Below are 18,401 nucleotides of genomic sequence, written 5' to 3' on the forward strand. Positions count from 1 at the left end.
CATTGTCTCAGGTAATACGGCGCACCCACTTGGCACAGTGGTTCTTCCAGTCACCTTCAGCACGAGGGAGAACTACTGCACCAAGTCATGGTAGTGCCATATTATGTTTATCTGCTTCTCAAGATGCCAGGACAAAGTGGTGTACTCACTCTCCGAGGCGACTTAAAGAAGTCATATGATTGCAACCAGAAGGCGATCCAGTATGCTTCAACTACGCGTGTGCCAGATGCTTTAGGGGAAGTACTCACAGCCGCGCAACAGCTCTAGCAAACCGGGCTGGAGATCCCTTCAAGAAAGGCCAGCAAGTCGAGCATCCAGTCAACTGGTGACGTGGCCCTCAAGTCGATCCGACTCCAGGAGGGTGACTCATCCAAGACCACCGTTATCGGCACGGGCTTAGATGAGAAATAGGAACTCGCGCTCGTCAGTTTCCACCAGGCTAACCGAGATATATTCGCGTGGAAACCAGCGGATATGCCAGGGGCGCCCAGAGAACTGATCGAGCATAGTCTGAATGTACACCCATAGGCTGTGCCCAAAAAGCAACGCCTTTGAGGATTTGCTCACGACAAGCCTGAAGCAATTAAACGGGAAATAGCTAAACTCCTCGCGGCTGGCTTCATTAAAGAAGTGATTCATCCAGAGTGGGTAGCTAATCCCGTCCTTGTAAAGAAAAAGAATAATGAATGAAGAATGTGCGTTGATTACACAGATCTCAACAAGCATTGCCCAAAGGATCACTTCGGGCTACCGCGCATTGATCAAGTCGTCGACTCGACGGCGGGTTGCGTACTCCTCTGTTTCCATGATTGTTATCCAGGATATCACCAGATTGCACTCAAGGAGGAAGATCAGATCAAAACCGCGTTCATCACCCCGTTTGGGATGTACGCTTACAAAACTATGTCTTTCGGGTTGAAAAATGCAGGAGCAACCTATCAACGCGCGATTCAGATGTGCTTTGCCGATCAGCTGCATTGGAACGTTGAAGCCTACATGGATGATGTGGTCATCAAGACCAGGAATCCCAACGGCCTGATTGCAGACTTGGAAGAGACGTTCAGTAGCTATGCAGGTTTCGGTGGAAGCTCAACACAAGAAAATGCATTTTCGGAGTACCATCAGGGAATTGCTCGGGTTCATCATCAGCAACTGGGGAATTGAAGCCAACCCTGTGAAGATTTGGGCCATCACTGATATGGTGGCTCTGGCCACAATCAAAGATGTGCAGAAGCTAACAGGCTGTATGGCAGCCCTGAACAGGTTCATCTCCAGGCTCGGGGAGAGAGGACTACCCTTCTTCAAGCTCCTGAAATGCCAAGACAAGTTCCAGTGGACGGAGGAGGCCGAGCAAGCCTTGCAAGACCTGAAGCATCACCTTCAGTCTCCTCCGATCCTTACAGCACCATTGCTGGGAGAAGATCTACTACTCTACATTGCGGCAACAACTCATGTTGTCAGCAGTGCTATTGTAGTCGAGCGCAGCAAGGAAGGCCATGCATTTGGGGCGCAGAGGCCTGTGTACTTCGTCAGCGAGGTACTCTCCAAATCCAAGGTATGATACCCGGCAGTTCAGAAACTTTTATATGCAATTCTGATTACATCAAGAAAGTTGCGCCATTACTTCGATGAGTACAAGATCACTGTGATTACGGATTTTCCGTTGGCGGATATTCTCCATAATCAGGTTGCCACGGGGCGTATATCAAAGTGGGTAGTGGAACTGGGGGCTTTGTCTATCGACTTCAAGCCACACACTGCAATCAAGTCTCAAGCACTAGTCAATTTTATGGCTGAGTGGAGAGAGAATCAAATTCCAACTCCAGTCGACAAGCCAGAGCACTGGACCATGTACTTCGATGGGTCTCTTAAGCTCGATGGCGGCGGTGCTGGAGTTCTATTTATTTCTCCAAGAAGCGAACAACTGAAGTATGTCCTCCAGATCTTTTGGGAGGTATCCAATAATGAAGCCGAGTATGAAGCACTCCTTCACGGGCTATGTTTCGCGATATCGCTAGGCATCAAGTGACTTCTTGTATATGGTGATTCACTCCTAGTCGTCTAGCAAGTCAACAAAGAGTGGACTGCAACAAGGAGACGATGGACGCTTATGTACAAGAAGTGCGGAAGCTGGAAAACAAGTTTTTTGGCCTGGAGGTTCATCATGTGGTACGAGAGCATAATGTTGGCGCAGATATACTGTCCAAGCTGGGGTCTACTTGTGCACAGGTTCCAGCGGTAGTCTTTGTCCAGGAGTTAAAGCAGCCATCCATCAATTCCTCACCTTAGGTAACCACCGATGCGGGCCTTCAACAACCTGATTGGGAGGTTATGATGCTTGGAGAGGACTGGAGAGAGGCTTATATCAATTTTATCCGGGATCAAAGACTACCAGCAGGGATGGACGCAAGAAGCGTAGAGGCAGCTCATGTCATGCGCAGAAGCAAAGGTTTTGTCCTAGTCAACAATAAGCTCTACCAGCGTGGTGCACGATCAGGGGTGCTCATGAAGTGCGTCATGAAAGAAGACGGCTACGACATACTGCGGGAGATACCCGAGGGCGTTTGCGGCAACCATGTAGCTTCAAGAACGCTGGTGGGCTAAGCATACAGAGCTGGTTTTTGGTGGCCACCGCAGTGTTCGATGCTGAGGACCTCGTGCGGAGATGCCAAAACTGCCAATTCTTTGGCAAGCAATCTCACGTCCTAGCTCACAGTCTCATCACCATACCGCCATCCTGGCCATTCGCTTGCTGAAGCCTTGATATGATTGGTCCCTTCACAACGGTGCCACGCGGTTTCACCCATGTATTGGTGGCTATCAATAAGTTTACCAAATGGATCGAGTACAAGCCGATAACCAAGCTCACACCAGATCAAGTTGTTGATTTCATCTCCGATATCTTGCACCGCTTCCCGAATACCATTATAATAGACCTGGGTTCAAATTTCACGGCCAACCAGTTTTGGGAGTTCTATGAAAATGAGTGCATCGAAATCAAATATGTCTCTGTTGCACACTCAAGGGCCAATGGTCAAGTCGAGAGGGCGAACGGCTTGATAATTGATGGCTTCAAGAAAAGACTCTATAATGAAAACAACAAGAAAGGAGGAAAGTGGATACACGAGTTGCCACATGTCGTCTGGGGGCTCAGTACTCAGCCGTCCAAAACCACAGGACAAACACCGTTCTTCCTTGTCCATGGCTCCGAAGCTATTTTACCGGCCGACATCATGTGGAAATCCCCAATGGTTGAAATGTACAATGAAGGCGAGGCGGACGAAGCAAGGTAGTTAGAGCTTGATTCTATCAAAGAGGCTCACTGCACCACTCTTGTTCAGTCACCATGATACCTGCAGGGGATCCGGCGATATCACGATCGCAACGTGAGGGAAAGGTCGTTCAATATAGGTGATTTGGTCCTACGCCGCATCCAAGACGAGTCCGGCTTACATAAGCTCAACTCGAGGTGGGAAGGTCCGTTCATCGTCAAGCAGGTTACAAGACCGGGGTCATATCAACTACAATACCCCGAGGGCCAAGATGTCCTAAATTCTTGGAACATTTAGAACCTGCACAAGTTCTACCCATGAGGAAGCATGCGTGGATAGCCGTTCTCCGAACGCCTAGGCGGCCTTTTTTTTCGAATCAATTTGGAGGCTACGTGTCACAAAATTTGGAATGTAAATTTTTTAGTTAACAGATGGAGGCTACGGCCACATTCATGTTTTATAAATCCAACTTCTTGTCATGAGTTTTGACGGAGGCTACGACCATGTTCATGTTCTATCGACTTCTTGTCATAAGTTTTGACGGAGGCCACGGCCACATTCATGTTTTATAAATCGACTTCTTGTCATGAGTTTTGACGGAGGCTACGGCCAAGTTCATGTTCTATCAACTTCTTATTATGAGTTTTGACGGAGGCCACGGCCACGTTCATGCTTTATATGAATCGACTTTCACCATGACCTTTGATGGTCATTTGCGATGATGATCGCATTTTTCGCAACAAGTTCGATCCGTTCGATTGGTTTATACCTAACTTGTTAGACGGGCTCACATGAGGAGCAATTTTGACTACGCCCAAAGTCATTGCACTCGGGGTAGTTTTGATTTTTCTTGCCATAAGCACGGCAGTTTTGCGACGACGCTCGCGTTCTTTCCTAACCGGTTAGACCCGCTCGATCGGGTTATGTCTAACTTATTGGATGGGTTCCTACTTCGAGCTACCTCGACTACCTCTAGGGTCGCTGCACCCGGAGAAGTGTCTACTACTTAGCCTTCAAACATGGATGCAATTCAGTCAAGGCACACACAAGTAGAGATATCAAAGACAAATACATACAAGGAAACGAGTACATGCTTTTACATCTTAATCCTGCAGTACACTCTTTACTATCTATTCTGTTATAGGTTGGGCATCTTGGAGGTACTCGTTGAATTGTTCTTCAGAGCACTCCGTGGCCACACCCTGCGCAAACGCTTCTAGTCTAGCTTCCGGCCAGAAGGATTTTACGAAAGAAAGAGCGTGGCTGACACGCGACCGGGACTTCAATGAGGAAATTGACGACCTTCTGCGGCGCTCCGAGAAGTCGCTCCAGCAAGGAATGCTCACCTGCTTCGCCATCTTCTTGTGGGTCCACCATGTCCACAAGCTTCTTGGTGGCTCCCTTGAGGTCCTCCAGCTCCTTTTGCCGCTGCTCCTTCTCCTCGCCCAGCGTCTTGATCTGCTGAAGGCAATCGGCGAACTGTTGTTCCATGTCAGCGATTACCTTCTGTAGCTTCTCGACGTCATCTGTACGGTGCTACAACATATTCTTCACATCAGTAAGCAGCTCTTCTTTATATGTTAAGATTTTCCTAAGCTCTGCAGTGAAGATATTTTCAGAATCCAAGATAAGTTGTTAAGTGAAAGTACTCGAGGGAAGAGAGGGCTTGCCTTGGTGCGCCTCCTTTTGTTCTTTGAGCTACTCCTGGAGCTTGGAGTTGGCTTTCTCGAGGTTGCGGAGATTATTTTTGAGGAGCCACGTCTCTCGAGTCCGCTCCTGCTTCAGCTTGTCAAGTTCTCTCTGGAGATAAATGTTCTTCGTCAACTCTTCGGATATGCGTTTGTCCTTGACAGCGAGCTCCTGATGGCCACTCACGACTGCTTTCAGTTTCTCGGTCTTCTTTTGTGAGTTCTTGATCACATCCTGCATAAGGGGGAGGATTAAGACAATCAACTCGACAACGTATACGGGCAAAAGAGTAATCATGTCTTACCACGGTAAAAATGTACAACTCTTTGGAGATCTTCTTGAAGTATCTTATGTTGTCGTCCGTCAGAATTGGGTCATCCACTAGATCTGTGGTGATGACGTTCTAGTTTCCGCGTCCGGTCACCAACAGATCTCCAGGGCTCCTCGAGATCCCTGCGGCTTCTTCAGCTGATGGTTGTTGGGCACCTGCAAGTCAAGATGCATTCAGTACATAATGTCTGTGGTCTAAGCAGCTAGTCGTGGGCGGTCAGACATTTACCTGTGCCATCTGCAGGAGCGGCATCAGGGGCCTTGACTTGTTCCTCACCACCAGCTCTGGCTTCGGCTTGCTGGGGCACGGGGGGTGGCAGGTCGGGTAGTGTTGTGTCCACCTCGGGGGCTGGTTCCTTGGGCGTGGGCTCCTCTAGGGCTAGTGACTCGGGGGCTGGGGTAGCAGCGGCTGGCTTCAGCTTGTGCCTCATGTCGCTTGCAGACCTAATGAAGTAGAAGCAGTTATATTATTACACAAGTCGAGCAGAACAGGATGTTCATTATGCAAGAAAAGATGTATACTTACAGCGAAGACTTCTTCATCACAGATTTCTTTACTCTCAGAGCCCGTGGTGTCTCAACCACGGTACTCGTTGCTGGTGGCGGGGTCACACTAGCTGGTGGCGCGGTGCCCGCCACGGCGATGGTAACTGTTTCTGTCGAAGTAGTCGGTGGGTCTGTTTCCACCTCTTGGCGTTTGGGGTTGGGAGGAGAAGCAGACAGACTGCAAAAGGACAGTGTTAGCATGCAGCAATACCGATATTTGACATTTCAACAAGGCAGAAATTTCATACTTGGAGGACTCGACTACATGCGCTTTCCACTTGCGCACTACCCGACGACCTTGCGGGACCACAGGTAGAGTTTCGGTCAACTCCACGAATGGTCCGGAGGAGTTGCTCCTTCTCACCTCTCCTTCAGCTTCCCTTTCCGCCAGGGGGCTCCTGCCTTCAGTGGACTCACTGCCGGGTAGAGCCTCGGCCGCTTGAGCCCTCTTTGCTTCGGCTGTGGCGCTGGGGAGAAGGTGGTCCGGTCAAGGGATGTCGGGTTGCGGTGGATAGTTCCGGTACAACTCTGTGTGTCCCTGCAGAAGATTTGCAGTTAGCATTGGCAGAATAGCAGAACTTGTTTTCAACAAAAAGTAGTCGAATACTTACCGGTTTTGGAGGATTTTGTGCAGAAAATAGTTGCGGGACGTAGGAAACTGCATCCACGTCTAGCAGCACTAGCCTGACCCGGATGAGTGCAGCGTCGTCGGTCACTTCTTCTGCGCACATCTGAGAGGGATCTTCAGCGCCTATGTACTCGAAGCCTAAAGTATGGTGTTGTTGGATTGGCTGGATCCGGCGCTTGAAGAAAGAAAACATTACGGATGCTCCGGTCACCCCTATTTCTTTGTGAGTTGCTATGATGGCTAGCAACTCATCGACTTGGTCCAGGTTTGCTCTGGGGAGCTCGGTGTTCCACTCTAGCCTCACGACAGGGGGTTTGCCAGATTTTTCAGGAAGCTGGGGGCATGGTTTTCGATGTAGAACCAGTGATTCTTCCATCCAGTAATGTTGGAGGGGAATTTATAGGAAAGGTACCTATCGCCGGCTTGCTGTCTAAGTTGGATGCCGGCGCCCCCTACAATGGATAGATTTTTTGTTGTGGGTTGTGGTTTTACCCAAAAAAGGAAGCGAAAAAGATCCCAATGGGGTTTGATTCCGAGGAAAGCTTCACAGAAATGGATGAAGATGGCTATGTGGCAAATGGAATTTGGGTTGAGGTGATGCAGCTCAAGCCCATAGAAATAAAAAAGGCCATGGAAAAAAGAACAAGAGGGGAGGGCTAGACCCCGTTCGGCAAAATGGTAAAATGTGACGATTTCGTCTACATTTTCCATGGGGAAAGGTTCACGAAAAGAGAGGAGCCAGTTGACAAGACTCTTGTCTTGGAGCAATCCCTCAAAAACAAGTTTTTTGAGGTCGTTGTTGGAGCACTTACTGTGAGTCCACTCCCCAGACGGCGGCTGCGACTCCTTCTTCCCATCCTTCTCGCTTGATCTCTTTGGCGCCATTTTTGGATCCGCTCGCCACAAGTTGCTCGGGGGCTGCAGGGGAAAGTGGCGACAAGATTTGGTTGGATTGGGGCTCTCCAAGGGGGTGAAAGCGGAGTGCGGCTTTGATTGGGAGATTTGGAAAGCTCTCGGTGGATTGCAAATTGGAAGCACAGTTTTTACTCGGCGTTACCGCGGGGTTAAATAACCAGCGGCCGGATACAGTTTTACTGTTTCGAAGTTGAAGAGTTGTTTCAGGGAATATTCAGAAGATGAGGGGTCATTTGGTGGATTATTTTGATACAATATTCGATTAATCATTTTTTTCAGGGTTAATTGTCTGAAAAAAAGGGTTTTTCGAATTCCAGATCTAACTTCCATCATTTGTACCATCACACCAGTTATTTATCATGGGGACATTCTTGCACTGCATGCCACGACTTTTGGATCCTTATTTCCAAACCTGATAGATTTGGATTCAAGGCTCGGGGGCTGCGGGATACGTGGCATTGACTACTTATTTTTTCGAATTTATTTGAAAAGTAAGTAAGGAAGATTCAAGACTAATGTGACCCTCAGCCTGATTCTCCGATTCAACCTAAGGCTCGGGGGCTACTCCTTATGGAGTGTGATTTTTCAATTGCACACCATTCCAAAGAAGTAACTCGGGGCATGAGCACCTCATAGCTTGGATGTTGAAGAGTTGTTTCAGGGAATATTCAGAAGATGAGGGGTCATTTGGTGGATTATTTTGATACAATATTCGATTAATCATTTTTTTCAGGGTTAATTGTCTGAAAAAAGGGTTTTTCGAATTCCAGATCTAACTTCCATCATTTGTACCATCACACCAGTTATTTATCATGGGGACATTCTTTCACTGCATGCCACGACTTTTGGATCCTTATTTCCAAACCTGATAGATTTGGATTCAAGGCTCGGGGGCTGCGGGATAAGTGGCATTGACTACTTATTTTTTCGAATTTATTTGAAAAGTAAGTAAGGAAGATTCAAGACTAATGTGACCCTCAGCCTGATTCTCCGATTCAACCTAAGGCTCGGGGGCTACTCCCTATAGAGTGTGATTTTTCAATTGCACACCATTCCAAAGAAGTAACTCGGGGCATGAGCACCTCATAGCTTCGATGTAGCCAAGAAAGTACTCGAAGAAGAACTTCAAGATGGAGCTTCAAAACAAGTCGAAGACTACTTCGAAAGTATTCGAGAAGCCTGCAGTACTTAGCTACGAAGAGCTCGGGGGCTTGTCAGACCCGGGGCTACAGGGCTGTGTGCATAACGTAGTTTAAATAGGATTAAGAGATAAAGTTTGTCTTATCTCTTATTTATGTTGTTTTCTACTCGTTTGAGTAGGAGATAAAGCTAGTAGGTACAGAAGGGAACTACTCGAGTTATACTCGGGTACGATTCCTTGGCTAGCATTGGCTAGGATTCATGTAACCCTGACCTCCCGGATATATAAGGGGGGCAGGGACCCATTCAAAACACAACATCAACACCCAATGCGATACAAACGACCATACAGGACGTAGGGTATTACGCACCTTGCGGTCCGAACCTGTCTAAGTCTTGTGTTTCTTGCACCTTCGAGTTCTTGATCTCAGCGTCTCCTCACCTAAACTTACCACCTTGGGTATACCCCTCGGTGGGCAGCCGGTAAAACACCGACAAACCAGTTCTGTGAGTTCTGTGAAAATGCGTGCATCGAGGTCAAGTATGTCTCTATTGCACACCCAAGGACCAATGGTCAAGTCAAGAGGGCGAACAGCATGATAATCGAGGGCCTCCAGAAAAGACTATGATGAAAACAACATCCACACGAGTTGCCACATGTCATCTGGGGGCTCAGGACTCAGCCATCCAAAGCCACAGGACAAACACTATTCTTCCTTGTCTACGGCTCTGAAGCTATCTTACCGGCCGACATCATGTGGAAATCCCCAAGGGTTGAAATGTATAATGAAGACGAGACGAAAGAAGCAAGGCAATTATAGCTTGACTCTGTCGAAGAGGCTCGCTGCACCGCTCTTGTTCAGTCAGCGCGATACCTGCAGGGGATCCGGTGATATCACGATCGCAACGTGAGAGAACGGTCATTCAGCATAGGTGATTTGGTCCTACGCCGCATCGAAGATGAGTCCGGTTTACACAAGCTCAACTCGAGATGGGAAGGACCGTTCATCGTCAAGCAGATTACAAGACCGGGGTCTTATCGACTTCAATACCCCGAGGGCCAAGACGTTCCAAATTCTTGGAATGTTCAGAAGCTGCGCAAGTTCTACCCATAAGAAGACGTGCAGGGATAGCTGTTCTCCTGGCGCCTAGGCGGCCTTTTCTTCCGATTCAATTTGGAGGTTATGTGTCACAGAATTCGGAATGTAAATTTTTCTGTCAACATACGAAGGCTGTAGCCACATTCATGTTTTATATGAATCGACTTCTTGCCATGAGTTTTGACGGTCATTAAATACGGAGGCTATGGCCACGTTCATGTTTTATATGAATCGACTTCTTGCCATGAGCTTTGATGGTCGTTTGCGATGACGATCGTGTTTTTCCCAACAGGTTAGATCCTTTCAATTGGATTATATTTAACTTGTTGGATGAGCTCACATGAGGAGCTATTTCGACTACACCCAGAGTCGTTACACTCAGGGTAGTCTTGACTTCTTGCCATAGGCACGGCAGTTACGCGATGATGCTCGCGTTCTTTCCTAACTGGTTAGACCCGCTCGATCGGTTATATCTAACTTGTTGGACGGGTTCCAGGGTCGCTGCACCCGGGGTAGTGTCTACTACTTAGCCTTTGAACTTGCATGACAATCCAGAAGTCATAAGGCACATACAAGTGGAGACATCAATGATAAATATATACAAGGAGAAGAGTACTTGTTTTTATGACATCTCAATCCTGTAGTACACTTTTTGCTATCTTTTCCGCTACAGGTCGGGCTTCTTGGAGGTACTCGTTGAATTGTTCTTCAGAGCACTCTGCAGCCACACCCTATGCGAATGCCTCTAGTCGAGCCTCCGGCCAAAAGGATTTTACAAAGCTAATTTCATGGCTGACACACGTGATGGGGGCTTCGGTGAGGAAATTGAGGACCTTCTGCGGCGCTTCGAGGAGTCGCTCCAGCAAGGACCGCCCATCTGCTTCACCGCCTTCCTGTGGGTCCACCATGTCAACAAGCTTTTGGGGGGCTCCCTTGAGGTCCTCCAGCTCCTTTTGTTGCTGCTCCTTTTCTTCGCCCAGCGTCTTGATCTGCTGAAGGCGTCAATGAACTGTTGTTCAGTGTAGGCGATCACCTTCTGCAGCCTCTCGATGTCACTCTGTATGGTGATACAGCATATTCTTCACGTCAGTAAGTAGCTTTTCTTTATATGTTAAGATTTTCCTAAGCTCTGCGGTGAAGATAGTTTTCAGAATTCAAGATAACTTGTTATGAGAAAGTACTCGAGGGAAGAAAGGCTTGCCTTGGTGCACCTTTTTCTGTTCTTTGAGTTGCTCCTGGAGCTCGGAGTTGGCCTTCTCAAGGTTGCGGAGATCATTCTTGAGGAGCCATGTTTCTCGCGTCCCCTCCATCTTCAGCTTGTCGAGCTCTCTCTCAAGATATATGTTCTTCTTCTGCTCCTCTGATATGTGTTGTTCCTTCGCTCGGAGCTCCCGGTGGCCACTCACGACTACTTTCAGCTTTTCGAATTTTTGTTGGAAGAGTTTGGCCACATCCTGCATAAGGGGAAAGACTCAGACAAGCAACTCGACAACGTATAATGGTAGAAGAGTAATCATGCCTTACCAGGGTAAATTTGTACATCTCCTTGGAGATCTTCTGGAAGTATCATATGTTGTTGTCCGTCAGGAGCGGATCATCCACTAGATTTGTGGTGATGAAGTTCTGGTATCTACTCTCGGACACCAGCAGCTTGTCAGCGCTCCTTGTGGTCCCTGCAGCTTCTTCAGCTGATGGTTGTTAGGTACCTGCAAGTCAAGATGCATTCAGTACATGATGTCTGTGGTCTAAGCAGTTAGCCGTGGGCGGTCAGACATTTACTTGTGCCATCTTCAGGAGTGGCATCAGTAGCCTCGACTTGTTCTTCACCACCGGCACTGGCTTCGGGTTGCTGGGGCTCGGGGGGTGACGAGTCGGGCAGTGTCGTGTCTTCCTCGGGAGCTAGCGGCCCGGGGGCTGGAGTAGCTGCGGTGGGCTTTGGCCTAAACCTCATATCAGTTACAGACCTAATGAACCAGAATCAGTTATATTACTACACAAGTTGAAAAGAACAGGATATGCATTATGCAAGAAAGATCTACACTTACAGCAAAGATTTCTTCATAACAGCTTTCTTTATTCTTAGGGCCCGTGGTATTTCTACCACGGTACTCGTTGCCGGTGGCGGGGTCACACCAGCTAGTTGCGCGGTTTCCGCCATGGCGATGGTTACCATCCCTGCTGAAGTAGTTGATGGGTCCGTCCCAGCAGTTTCTGCGGCATCATCTGCTGAAACATCATTCCCAGCGAATTCGGTCCCGACCACCTCTTGGCGCTTGGGGTCGGGAGGAGAAGTAGAAGGACTGCAAAAAGACAATGTCAGCATGCAACAACTTCGATATTTGACAATTTACCAGGGTAGCAACTTCATACCTGGAGGGTTCGACTACATGCGCTTTCCGTTTGCGCACTACCCGACGACCCCGCGGGACCAATGGCAAAGCTTCGGTCAACTCCACGGATGGTCCGGGGGAGTTGTTCCTTTTTGTCTTCCCTTCGGTTTCCCTTTCCACCAGGGGGCTCTCGCTCTCGGTTGTTTCGCTGCTTGGCTGAGCTTCGGATGCTGGAGCCTTTTTCGCTTCTGCCGCGGCGCTGGGAAGAAGGTGGTCTGGTCGGGGGATGTCGGGTTGTGGTGGATAGCTCCAGTACAACTCTGTGTGTCCCTGCAGAGGATTTTCAGTTAGCGGTTGCAGCGCAACAGAATTTATTCCGAAACTAGTCGAACACTTACCAGCTTTGGAAGATTTTGTGCAGAAAACAACTCCCGGACATAGGGCACTGCGTTCACGTCCAGCAGCACTCGCTTGACCCGGATGAGTGTGGCATCGTCAGTCAGCTCCTCTGCGCACATTCGAGATGGATCTTCAGCACCCATGTACTCGAAGCCTAGCGTATGGCGCTGCTGGATTGGCTGGATCCGGCGTTTGAAGAAAGACAACATTGCGGACGTGCCAGTCACTCCCATTTCCTTATGAGCTGCTATGGTGTCTAGCAACTTGTAGACTTGATCCATATCCTCCTGGAAAGTTTGGTATTCCACTCCGGCCTTACAACAGGTGGTTTTTTTGACCTTTCTAGGAGTTGGGGGGCATGATTTCCGATTTAGAACCAATGATTTTTCCACCCAAGAATGTTGGAGGGGAATTTGTAGGAAAGGTATCTATCGCCGGCTTGTTGTCTAAGTTGGATGCCGGCGCCCCCTACAACGGATGGATTTTTGGAGGTGGGTTGCGGCTTTACTCGGAAAAGAAATCGGAAAAGATCCCAGTGGGGTTCAATTCCACGAAAAGCTTCGCAAAAGTGAATGAAATAGCAATGTGGCAAATCGAATTTGGGTTGAGGTGATGGAGCTCAAGCCCGTAGAAGTAAAGAAGGCCCCAGAAGAAAAAGCAAGAGGGGAGGGCCAAACCCCGTTCGGCAAAATGGTAAAATGAGACGATTTCATCCACATTTTCCATAGGAAGGGGTTTGCGAAGAGAGGGGCGCCAGTTGACAAGACTTTTCTCCTGAAGCAAACCCTCGGAAACAAGATTCATGAGTTCGTTGTTGGAGCACTTACTGTATGTCCATTCCCCAGATGGCGGCTGCGACTCCTTCCCCTTCCCATCATTCTCGTTGGATCTCTTGGGCGCCATTTTTAGATCTGCTTGTCACGAGTTGCCCGGGGGCTGCGGAGAAAGGGGTGGAGAGATTTGGCTAGATTGGGGCTTTTCCAAGGGGGTGAAGGCGGAGTGCGGATCTGATTGGGGATTCAGAAATTTCTTGGCGGATTGAAGATTGGAAGTACGGATTTTACCTGGTGTTACTGCGGGGTTAAATAACCAGCGGCCGGTTACAGGTTTACTATTTTGAAGTTGAAGAGTCGTCTCAGGGAATATTCCGAAGATGATGGGTCGTTTGGTGGATTTTTAGATAAAATATTCGATTAATCATTTTTTCAGGGTTAATTGTCCCGAAAAAAGGGGTTTTTTGAATTCCAAATCTAACTTTCATCATATGCACCATCACACCAATTATTTATCACGGGAACATTTTTTCACTGCATGCCATGACCTTTGGATCCTTATTTCCAAATCTCAGAGATTTGGATTCAAGGCTCGGGAGCTGCGGGATACGTGGCATCAACTACTTATTTTTCGAGTTTATTTGAAAAGTAAGTAAGGAAGATTCAAGATTAATGTGACCCTCAGCCTGATTCTCCGATTCAACCTAAGGCTCGGGGGCTACTCCATATGGAGTGCGATTTTTCAATCGCACACCATACCAAAGAAGTAATTCGAGGCATGAGCACCTCATATCTTCGATGCAGCCAAGAAAGTACTCGAAGAAGAACTTCAAGACAGAGCTTCAAAAGAAGCCGAAGACTACTTCGAAAGTACTCGAGGAGCCTGCAGCACTCAGCTACGATGAGCTCGGGGGCTTGTCAGACCCGGGACTACGGGACTGTACATAACGTAGTTCAAACAGGATTAGGAGATAGGGCTTGTCCTATACATTATCTGTCTTGTACTCTACTCGTATGCAAAGTAGGACTAGTCGGTACAGAAGAAAACTACTTAAGTTGTACTCGAGTATGATTCCTTGGCTAGTATTGGACTAGGATTGATGTAACCCTATCCTTCCGGATATATAAGGGGGGCATAGACCCCCTCAAAATATAACATCAACACCCAAGGTAATACAAACCACCATACAGGATGTAGGGTATTACGCACATCGCGGCCCGAACCTGTCTAAACCTTGTGTTCCTTGCACCTTCGAGTTCGTGATCTCGGCGTCTCCCAACCTAAACTTGACACGTTGGGTATACCCTTCGGTGGGCAGCCGGTAAAATACCGACACATGTAGCCTTGCACCACAATATGTACTCACTGAATTCCATTTGTTCAACAAATTGATCCATATATCAACTTTATGATCAAGCAACTAAAAATTTTCACTTCTATTGAATATTAAGCTCTTGATCACATTTCTTTCTTCTTGATCAAACTATCAATGCATTATACTCATTGAATTCCATTTATTCAACAAATTTATCCGTATACCAAATTTGTGATTAAGCAACCAAGAATCTTCACTACTATTAATATTAAGCTCTTGATCATATTTTTCCTTCTTGATCAATATACCAATGCATTATCAATCTTTACTCATTCATACAAACAAGCCATTATTGAGACCATATAATAGCCCTCGCAACTATATCTCTTTTTCTTTTCAATTTGCTTGCCTTTTCTTCAATTTGGGATATTATAGTTTTGGTACACTTCTTTGTTTCTGTGCAATGAGACCTATCCAAAGCTCGTCAAACTCATTAGTTCTTTAATTGTATTGTCATTCAACCACCAAAATCCACAAGGGAGCCTAGATGCACTTTCAGGGATAAACCACGGTAGGCGCCAAAACTGTTGGTGGAGAGTACCCTTCGGAATGAAGAGGCACTACAACAACTCGCGGAACGAACTCTGTCGGCACAAGTAAGACCTTCAGAGTAGAAAACAACTTTCTATTTAATTCGGAAAAATCTATCCCAGTTACAGTTACAGGGTATATTTATACGGGGAAGGTTCACCTACCCCTCACTGTTATTACACCTTTTACCTGTAACAACTATATTTCTCGAATATTCTATGGACAAACAGTAATTTCCTATTTATTCTCGTCACGCCCTTCGGGCCCACCTCGACACGACGGTCTCGCTCATCGCTGACCATAGGCCTTTGAACTTTGCCTCGCCCTCGGCCGACGCAAGGGGTGAAAACCGGAAATCGACCTCAGTGGCCTTCGAGGCAGTTTCGTCTTCGCGACCCTTCGGCTTCGGCCGAAGACTTCGGCCCGCTCTCCAGAACCGCCCGAGAGATCAGTCTAATATTTCAGCGCGATGGCGCCCCCAACAAATAGCACGTGAGCTTTTTAATATTTACTTTATATTTATAATTAGTTCGATCCATTTAATTATAAAAATTATAATTGATAAGTATGTTATTTTTTATTAGCTATTTTGTATATGTGCGTACTGATCCATTACTCCTACTTCCCTACTTATAGGGTAATTTTGATCTACTATAATACTATTAAACAATTTATAAAGTAAATAGATACTCACTTTCAAATCGAGAAGGTACTAAACCCGAATTCATTTTGTATTCATATTCCATAAGATTCGTATTTAAATTCGAAATTTTATATTTGTATCCAATAAAATTAAAATTTATATTCAAATTCAAATTAAAACGTAGTAAAAGTGCTCTCTGGATCTAATTCTAGCCAATCTGAATAAAACCCTAAGGTTGCTCTTGCCTATAGAAAGGAGACCGAGACCCCTTATCTGGTGTTCGTCCCTGCAACTAGCGCCTAGCGAGTTGACGCATTCAAACGAACACAACAAGCAACAAGCAATACAACAGAGAACGAACACAGCGAACACAACAAGCAATACAACACAGAGATAGGATACGTACAGAGACCAACTACGTACAGTAGCTAGCTCCTACGTACATTACATGACACTTGACACATACGTACATGTACATTACACTGCGTACACTAGACGTACTACCTGACTGGACCGCTAGGACCTCGGCTAGGCGTGTCAGCTAAACGTGTCAGCTAGCTAGCTGGCTAGGCGTCGTAGGACATGTACTTGGAGATGGCCTTGGTGCCCTCGGACATGGCGTGCCTGCTGAGTTCCCCGGGGAGCACCAACCTGACGGCGCTCTGCACCTCGCGGGAGCTCAGCGTCGCCCTGCCGGACACCTTGGACAGCCGCGCCGCCTCGTCCGCGAGGCGCTCGAACATGTCCGCCATCATCATGTCCAGCACCCGCATAGCGTTCCCCGACACCCCCAGCTCCGGGTGCACCTGCTTCAGCACGCGCCACACGTACCGCTTGTACCCGCCCACGCCGCCCATGCCGGCATCACCGCCGGGGCTCGCCTGCCCCAGCCGCCGCCGCCCTCCCTTCTTCGCCTTAGTGGTCTTCGTCTTGTCGCCGCCGCCAGCGCCTCCGCCGCCCCGCTTCTGCTGCTGCTGCGGCGTCCTCTTTGCTGCTGCCGTCTTCCTCTCCGACGCCACCCGCGGCGTCTCCGGCGGCTCCTCGTCTTGCAGCTCCTGCTGCGGCGGCTTCTTCTTCTTCTTCTTCTTGCCGGCGTCCTCCTCCTCCTCCTGCTCCTCGTTGGGGTCCTGTGTCTCCTGGCTCTGCGCCACGGGCGGTTCTTGCGCTGCTTCTTCAGCAGGAGGCGCTGGCTTCTCCTCCTCGCGCCGGCCACCACGGCCTCTCTTGCTGGTGGCCTGCTTCGCATTGGAGCCGCCGGTGGTGGTGTCGCCGTCCGGGGTAGTGACCTCGATGTGGACGACCCTACTCCTGGAGCCGCCGGAGGCGTCCACGGCGGGTGGCGCGAGGGCCAGATCCTCCGTGGCTCGCTGCCCCGGCTCGCCGTCGGCGACAAAGGCGGTGGTGACCTCCACGGTCTCCTGCACCACCTTGGTCTTCACCACGGAGCCGACCACCTTGCCACCGCTACGCCGCTTGGGAGCCATGATGCCAAGCTAATCAGCTATGCTAGTTCAGACACTAACAGTGGCGACGATGAGTCGATGACAGACACGCAGCTCGGTGGGGGCGAGGGTGCTTTATGCGGAGGACGGCAGGGGACACGTCACGGGCCGGCGGGTGGACACGCGGCTGCGTGGGAGGGCGAGTGGCGACGTGGTAACTCGTGGTAACTCCTGCCGCCTGGGGCTCCGTGAGCAGACAGACACAGTTGCCTTGCACGGTCGTGTCGTCGTGGTGACTTCTCCAGGCGTTTGGAGACGGCCCTCGTGGAGACAGGTCGACAAGATGAGCAGAGAGCAGAGGGATCTAGCTCAAGGGTAAGAGGAACTCGTCGATCAACGCGCGCGCGGGCTCTCTTGAAATTCGAATCACGACGGTCGAGTTTTGATCCCTTTATAACAGTGTTAATGAGAAATGTGTTACTGTAGCTCAATGGCTCCAACTTGGGGTTTACCTCCAGGAGAACTGTAGCCAAGGCATGGTCCAGTAGTTAGTTATTTGGAGTTTTAACTCCCCACTGAAATTTACTCTCTGCAATCTTTATATGTTGTGGTGAACTTCAATGGTATTAAACTTGTCCACTCCCTAGCCTTATGGGGTCTAAATATCTCACCCATGATCCATATGTTTCTTTGGCTTCTTAGTTAAATAAATTACTAACCCGATAAAACTTGGGGAAAAGGAGGAGAGTGGAAGACAATTCTTGTCTCCTCTGCAATGAAAATGAATCCATTAATCATCTCCTTTCTGAATACTGTGTGGCCAAAGAGGTGTGGGCCTGCTCTGCCGACAGCCTGGACATTCACATGGAGGCTGATTTTGTTTTCATAGATAAATGGTGGATTAGTAGGGAAAAAACATGCTTTACTCAGCATGCCACTTCAACTATTTTATAGAGTATCTAGAAAATAAAAAAATGCTATGTGTTTTAGGGGTTGGTGTGGATGGAAGTGAGGATGGTGATTCGCAAAACGTTAAGGACGCTGAGAAGATGGTAATACTTATACAAGGAACAAGAAGACTTCTAGCTGGTAGAAATCGTACAAAAATTGGAAAGGAAAGCAAACCAAACTCCGCAAATCGGCTAGGTAGCTGCGTCATCAAGTTCTGGCCGGAGAATAGCTTTTGAGCTGCCTGATAATCAGACATTAGACTGCTAGTCGTTTAAAAAAAAAAACTCTCCTGCTTGTTTTCAGCGGGCTCACTTAGAATACACTTATATCCTTAAA

At 48.2% G+C, this 18,401-nt stretch overlaps 1 protein-coding gene across 1 annotated transcript; it reads right to left on the minus strand.

Moving 5' to 3' along the window:
• Nucleotides 1-16,073: 16,073 nt before the first annotated feature.
• Nucleotides 16,074-17,156, minus strand: LOC112879345 (histone H2B.9-like). Its single transcript, XM_025943581.1, has 2 exons — nucleotides 16,959-17,156; nucleotides 16,074-16,910 (listed from the first exon to the last, which is right to left on the minus strand). The coding sequence occupies exons 1-2, from the start codon at nucleotides 17,154-17,156 to the stop codon at nucleotides 16,239-16,241; spliced, it is 870 nt and encodes a 289-aa protein (XP_025799366.1). The 3' UTR covers nucleotides 16,074-16,238.
• Nucleotides 17,157-18,401: the final 1,245 nt, after the last annotated feature.

The sequence above is a fragment of the Panicum hallii genome, chromosome 2, assembly GCF_002211085.1.
Source record: "Panicum hallii strain FIL2 chromosome 2, PHallii_v3.1, whole genome shotgun sequence".
NCBI lineage: Eukaryota > Viridiplantae > Streptophyta > Magnoliopsida > Poales > Poaceae > Panicum > Panicum hallii.

Excerpts from the sequence above, each read along its gene's own strand:
- LOC112879345 (XM_025943581.1), bottom strand. The coding sequence starts at position 17,156 with ATGGCTCCCAAGCGGCGTAGCGGTGGCAAGGTGGTCGGCTCCGTGGTG. Across the intron at positions 16,911-16,958 it reads GTAGGGTCGTCCACATCGAG|CAGGCCACCAGCAAGAGAGG; the intron begins GTCACTACCCCG and ends TCCAATGCGAAG.